This window comes from Fukomys damarensis, unplaced genomic scaffold (assembly GCF_012274545.1).
Source record: "Fukomys damarensis isolate Sample0158 unplaced genomic scaffold, DMR_v1.0_HiC HiC_scaffold_16, whole genome shotgun sequence".
Classification (NCBI taxonomy): Eukaryota; Metazoa; Chordata; class Mammalia; order Rodentia; family Bathyergidae; genus Fukomys; species Fukomys damarensis.
The window spans coordinates 30,469,694-30,477,212 of record NW_022900928.1 but is presented as its reverse complement, the minus strand read 5'-3'; the positions used below and the strand labels follow the sequence as shown (position 1 = coordinate 30,477,212).

At 36.4% G+C, this 7,519-nt stretch overlaps 1 protein-coding gene across 1 annotated transcript in view; it reads left to right on the top strand.

Moving 5' to 3' along the window:
* Gdpd4 (glycerophosphodiester phosphodiesterase domain containing 4) overlaps positions 1–7,519 on the top strand; it is a 101,799-nt gene that overhangs the window by 39,156 nt on the left and 55,124 nt on the right. Inside the window, exons 5-7 of the mRNA XM_033764239.1 lie at positions 696–755; positions 6,689–6,787; positions 6,860–6,953. Of these exons, the coding sequence (XP_033620130.1) occupies positions 696–755; positions 6,689–6,787; positions 6,860–6,953 (253 nt within the window). The remainder of the gene's footprint in view (positions 1–695; positions 756–6,688; positions 6,788–6,859; positions 6,954–7,519) is intronic.

The window sequence follows — 7,519 nt, the reverse complement described above, 5'->3', positions numbered from 1 at the left end:
AACTTTTTAAAAGTAATTTTTGACATAATTTTGAAACTTAAAAGCTGTAAGAATAGTACAAAGAATTTGGTGTATCTCTCACCCTGATTACCTAGGTATTAATGTTTTACCACATTTGCTTTAATGTAGAGTTATAACTTTATTTCATTTTTCGTAACTTCTGTGTGTTATTTACAGACATTATTCCATTTGATCCTTCAGAGTGTTTGTTTTCTAAAACCAAGAACATTTTCACATATAATTACAAATAATTATAAAATTAGGAAAATAACTTTAATACCTACCATTATCTAATCTACAGATTTCAGAAATTGTCTCAGTAAAGTCTTTTGTAACAAAATAAAAACAACACACTAAAAACAAAAAAGAAAAGGACAGGAACTTAGGAAGGTCATCAGTGTGGTAATTATTATTAAACACCAGAGGAAATAATAGTGAATTCTTATAGTGCTGATAAACATTACAATTAGGAGGAGTTCTTTAACCTGGCTTGATGGATCAGTGGTATGAGGAGAGAGATTTTTTTTTTTCAGGCAGAAGAACATCATGGCAAGCTTGCATAGGCTAAAATACAGGTGTTGCATGAAGTAAATATGGTACCTGGCTATAAAAGGCATTTTGAGCTATAGAACAGTACTTTGGACAACAATTTAGTAATTTTTAAGTAACTCCATTTTCCTTCTTTGCTTTTACAGATACTTGGAATTTTGCTGCTTTGGGAAAGGATTGAGCTATATCTGCACAAATCTCATAAGGTAAGACATCTGAATCTTCACAGGAGACCTTAGACCAGGACTAAATGTGCTCCAAGACTCAGTGTCACATGTACTGCCACCCTTTCTTTCATTGTCCCCCTAGAGGGAAGAGATCTGGTTACATAATTTAAGCTGAAATAGTTAAATTTCTAACAGTTGTAACTGATTTCCTGAAGTTGCTGAACACAAGAGAAACTCATACTTTATCCTGTCTCACTGCTTCATATTATACTCAATCTGTGGTCCTATTCTTCTCACTCATTAAATCTTAGGCAAATTTACCTTTCTAGTCCTTTTCGGTTGCAAGAGATTTTATTTCAGTCATTAAAATATTTTTAGTTCACTGACTTGCTGCTGAGATTTCTGACTGTCACTTTCTTAGTAGGGTCAATGCCTGTCTTTTTATAACTTCCTGCAATTTCTCCTTTGCAATCTTTTGATGCTTTCATAGTTTTAATGTGAAAGTTTTCAGTTTTTGGCCATTTAATATGAAGTTGGCTGTTGGTTTTTCATAGATAGCCTTTATCTGTAATAGTACATAAGATCCTAATGATAAAATGGACAATGTGAAATAGGAATAAAGGAGCTAAAGGTGCAGGGAAAGTGGAAAGGGTAGGGGAAAGCTAATAAGGGAAAAGAAAAAAATAATGAGAAAAATGAAAAAATGGAAATGAAGTATTTGTAAAGGGGGAGGGGAAGAAGGGTGAAGGGAGGGCAGGTACAAGGGGAAAAGTGAGAACCAAGACCTGTCATGTAAAGGTACAAGATCCCAGTAATGAAAGTAACTGTACTGTATACCTAAAATGTACCAATAAACTCAATGAGAAAAAAAAAGAAAGAAACAAAGAAAGAAAGAAAGAAAGGGAAGCACCACTTCCAAATTCATTCCTGGAAGCAAGTATCACTTTGATTCCCAAACCAGGGAAAGATACAACTAAAAAAGAGAACTGCAGGCCAATCTCCTTAATTAATATAGATGCAAAAATCCTTAATAAGATACTAGCAAACTGAATACAGAGGATCACCAAGAAGATCATGCATCCTGACCAAGTTGGATTTATTCCAGGGATACAAGGATGGTTCGACATACATAAGTCGATAAATGTAATACACTATATTAACAGAGTCAAGGACAAAAACCACATGATCCTCTCAATAGATGAAGAAAAAGCATCTGACAAAATTCAACACCCATTCATGATAAAAACCCTGCAAAAAATTGGAATAGATGGTCTATATCTCAATTTAATAAAGGCTATATATGAAAAACCAACAGCCAACTTCATACTAAATGGCCAAAAAATGAAAACCTTCATGTTAAAATCAGGAACAAGACAAGGATGCCCACTATCACCACTCCTCTTCGATATAGTTCTGGAAAAATTAGCCATAGCAATTAGACAAGAGAAAGAAATTAAAGCAATAAAGATAGGAAAGGAAGAAGTTAAACTGTCATTATTTGTTGACAATATGATACTCTACATTGAAGACCCAAAAAATCTACCAAAAGAATTCTAGACTTAATTGACACTTTTAGCAGAGTAGCTGGATACAAGGTCAATACCCAAAAATCAATAGCCTTCTTGTACACAAATAACAGACTCACTGAGATAGAAATTGCAGAAACAATTCCTTTCACAATAGCATCCAAAAAGATGAAATATCTAGGAATCAACCTAACAAAAGAAGCAAAAGACCTCTACACTGAAAGCTACAGCACTCTGAAAAAAGAGACCGAAGAGGATATAAGAAAATGGAAAGATATCCTCTGCTCCTGGGTAGGAAGAATCAACATAGTGAAAATGGCCATACTACCAAAACTGCTATACAGATTCAATGCAATGCCAATTGAAATTCCAACACTATATTTCACAGAATTAGAAAAAAGAATCCAAAAATTCATTTGGAACCAGAAGAGACCTAGAATAGCAAAAGCCATCCTAGGCAACAGAGACATGGCAGCGGGTATAACAATTCCCAATTTGGAACTATACTACAAAGCCACTGTGATAAAAACAGCATGATACTGGCAAAAAAACAAACCTGAGGATCAGTGGAACAGATTAGAAGACACAAAAACAACTTCAGATGTACTCAGCTACCTCATCTTTGACAAAGGAGCTGACCGTCTTCACTGAAGGAATGATAGCCTCTTTAATAAATGGTGTTGGAAAAACTGGTTCTCAACCTGCCAAAGATTAAAACTAGACCCTTATTTTTTACCATGCACTAAATTAAAATCCAAGTGGATTAAAGATCTAAATATAAAAACAGAAACACTAAACTTGCTGGGAGATAAGTTAGGCAGAACTCTGGAATACATTGGCATAGGAAAAGACTTTATGAACAAATTCTCAGTAGCACTGGAATTAGCAGAAAGAATCAACAACTGGGATCTCATCTTATTAAAAAGCTTCTGCACTGCAAAAGAAACAACAGAACTAAGAGACAACCTATAATGTGGGAAAAACTTTTTACCAGCTACTCCTCAGACAAAGGACTATTATCTAGAATATATAAAGAACTCAAAACAACCAGCCCCCCAAATATAAAGATCCAATTCAAAAATGGGCATCTGAAATGAACAGACATTTCTCAGACAAAGAAATAAAAGCAGCAAGTAAATATACGAAAAAATGTTCCACATCACTGGTCATTCGAGAGATGCAGATGAAAACAACACTGAGATTCCACCTCACCCCACAAAGAATGGCTGCTATCAAGAAATCACACAATAACAAATGTTGGTGTGGTTGTGGGGAGAAAGGAACACTTCTCCACTGTTGGTGGGAGTGCAGACTGGTGCAACCACTATGGAAGTCAATATGGAGAAGCCTCAAAGAGCTTGGACTAGAGGTTCCATTTGACCCAGCCATCCCTCTGCTGGGTATCTTTCCAAAAGAATTGAAAGAATCATACCACAGTGATACATGCACACCCATGGTTATAGCGTCGCAGTTTGTAATAGCTAAAATTTGCAAACAGCCCATTTTCCCATCAGTTGGAAGCTGGATAAAGAAGATATGGTTTTTCTATAAAATGGAATACTACTCAGCCATAAAGAATGAGAAATTAGATTCATTCATAGGAAAATGGATGCATATTGAAGATATACTCCTAAGTGAAATAAATAAGGCACACATGTGTAAATACCAAATAGTTCTCTGGTGTGAATAATCTGCAATAATACAGAAGATCCTAATAAGATTACTGACATTTAGAAATGGGAAGAAAGGAGCTAAAGGTGTAGGGAAGGTGGGATGGATAGGGGAAGGGTAATAAGGGAAAATAAAAAAATATGAGAAAATGAAAAAATGGAAATAAAGTGTTTGTAAATGTACCAATAAACTCAGTGAGGGAAAAAAGAAAAAAAGAACTGAGTTAAAGTGTTTCATCGACAGCAAGACATTGCTTAGATAAATATAAAATTTGCAAGCAGCCCCGGGGGTCCAAGGCATCATCATGGGAGAAGCTGGAAAAGAATCTTTCTGATAGTCTTGGGGAGTCGAAGACCTTGTTAGCAGCAGCAGTTGAAAGGGGCATGCAGCTACAGAACTCCCTGCCAACAAAATCCAGATGTCTTCTGAGGAGTCACAGAATTCTCCCTTAAGACAAGAAAACCTGTAGACTTCAGGCCCAGTAGAATGAGAGAAAAATAAGTTCAAAAAACTGGAGGAAGAAAATAATTGGTACCAGGTAGAAATGGAAAAAAAAAAGAAAGTTGAACAACAGAGAAAGAAAGCCATTTTCACTGAAGAAGCAGCAAAAGAAAAGGAACGCAAGCCAGTTTCTGTTTGTAGTACTCCCACCTTGTCACACTTGGTTCAATAGATGGAGTTGATATCTGTCTCAGGATCAGTCTCGTGATCATTCTTTTGGACCAATGTCTGTATCAGCAAGATGCAGCAATCTGTCCAATGCTGTAAGGATGGGAGAAGAGTCAAGTGTTATTGAAGGCCTACAGTCGCAGCTAAAGCTAAGGGAAGGGGAAATTGCATATTTACAGCTGGAAATTGGTAATCTAGAGAAAACTCCATCAATTATGACTGAAAAGCTAGTTAAATTAGCAAATCAAAATTATGAACTTGAAGAAAAACTGGAGATACCCAAACTTCAAATTCAGCTAAGAGATCTGGACCAAAGACACACCACTTTTTTACAGATATATGGAGAAAAAGCAGAAGAAGCAAAAGAACTTCGATTAGATCTTGAAGATGTAAAAAATATGTATGAATCAAACAGATGAACTTCTAAGCGGGAAACTCAGTTAACTTCTAAAAACTGAATTCATATCAGAGTGAATGTAAACACGTAATAACTCAAAGCAGATCTCCAAATTCTTTTGTAGAAGTAGAAAAAATGATACAAGCATGGTTTCTCTCAAAGGGTCTATATCTGGTACCCACAGAACAAGCAAATTTTTTCTGTCATCTGTGGGTACATTTCCGACATATAAGCCTTTCTTATTTTGTTCTTCTGTGGATTTGAGCAGCTCTAAGGAGAGCCTCTTGCTTTGTGTGTGCATGTGGTGAGAGTTTCTGGGGATTAATCATAGGGTTATCACACTGAGATATATCCACAGACCATTTTTTATTTTTCTGAGGCAGGGTCTTGATAAGTTGGTCAGCCTGAGCTCAAATGTGCAGCCCTCCTACTTCTGCTTCACAGAGTGCTGGGATCATAGATGTACACCTCTATCCTTGGCTGCATCTTGCTTTTTTCTTGCCTTTTTTAGGCATGGTTATACCGTAGTTGTGTTTCCCAAATCTAGAAACATGTCAGATTCTCTGAGTAGCATTATTAAATTTCTTGTTACACAAATGATAAGTGCAAGTTGAAAATATAAATTTAAGAGTTATTTAGAATAGATGGAAATTGAAGCCATGAGATCTTTTAGGGGAAATGTAGGTTGAAAAGTAAACAAGTAAGCCTTGTTGATAACACCATATATTTTGTGGTGGAGGCACCATGATCAATTAATCACTTCAGAGTGTTCCTATGAGTTGAACCATTCTGATTCTCATCCCCACATTTTGGCTACTATAGAAACCTGAGTTGGTTAGTACTGCTATTTGGCCTGTATCACAGCAGTGTCTCATCATCTCCTTTGAAACCAGGAAGGCCAATTCATTTGCAGCATCTCTTCTTCATTCAAATGTAGAGGACAGCCACTGCAGAGCTTTTTAAGGATGTTGACACTTTTGTCACCACTGTATTCTCAGTGTCATTTGAGACTTCCCAAAGAAAATTATGGGTGAAAAAGTTGAGAAAGTTGAAGTATATAGTGTTCTGGAGAGCAGATGTTTTAGTCTGTTCGATAGATATTTATAGGATACTTACTGTGTGTCAGACATTCCATAAGGCACTGAGGATATGTTCATAAGTAATTCAATTATTATCCTGGACTTCATGAAGTTTTTAGTTTGGTGCAAAAAACATACATCAAAAAGACATGTACACACCTGTAATCTCAGCACTTGGCAGGGTGAGCCAGGAGAGTAGCAAGTTTGAGGTCAGCCTGGGCAATTAGTGAGAACATCTCTCAAAAAAAGAGACAATTATAAAATATTATTTGCTTATGTTGAGTGTATCATTGAGGCTTAAAGAAGAGGTGAAGTTTTGTAATGGTCATTGTTGAATCTGAATGAAAAATAACCAAGCCATGCTGAGGTTCTGGCTGAGGCTGGAAATGACAAATTGGTCATGACATCAAAACACATAACTGTAATTTTCCTAGCTGTCCTATACTGAAGACCAAAAAAATAAGTAATTGGGTCTACCATTCAAGTGGCTGGTTGGGAATTTGTAGGATGGTTAGGTTAAAAGGATAAGGAGACAAGGTCTCTGATATTGGGAAGACACACATGCAATTCCTAAGTACAGTTCTGACGCATACCCAGTGCCTGGAAATCAGATACTTTCTGTTTCCCCAGATCCTGATTATGATTACAATCCTGGTGCACACTTTATTAATGGTGATTTTATTCAAATTCTGGAATGAAAGGTGGCTGGTAGTTGGGCTGTCACTGAAGGTAAGTTTCATCCTATAGCTCTTGGCACTGTCTGTCCAGATGTATATAGCCTGACTTTTGACTTTGTCCCAGATCTTTGCTCCCTACGTGCACCTGAGCTGCATAATTCTGATGGTTATCATTTCCTGGCCTCTGACCTTCTACTTGGCGCATTTGGAAGGAGAAAGTATGTCATGTTGGGTAGAACCTTGCCTGATCTCATCTCCGATTTTAACTTGCATATTCCACACAAAAAAGCAGATATGTGGTAGCTATGTCTCTTTTAAATTCCTTTAGCTTGTTAGATAGGTGTTTTCATTTTGTTCTCAGTTAACTACTACCCCATGTGGATGGTCTCAGTATTTCTATGATCAAAAAACACCTTCTTCTAAGGATTCTTCTAGAAAAATAAGATTTTCTTATGTTATCATACATTGTCTATCTAAGGGTACATGGAGGTATAGAGGCTACTTTTACTTGGTCAGAGTACAAGTACAGTTCATTCAGTTTACATTCAAATATTAATAATTCAACTAACACTATGTCCAAAGTTTACTGATTATATATCTAAGTAAGTCAAAGCTATCCTCTGTGAAGCTCTGTAATACCTAGGAACTTATAGCAGGCATAGAAATGTTTCTTACTGTTTCCTCCTGTAATGGAAACAAAAGAGCATGTAATCTGTACACTAATCTGGTTTGAGAATGGAGTTATCTCTCTCCACCCTTACTGACTGAGAAACCAGTAGGGTTT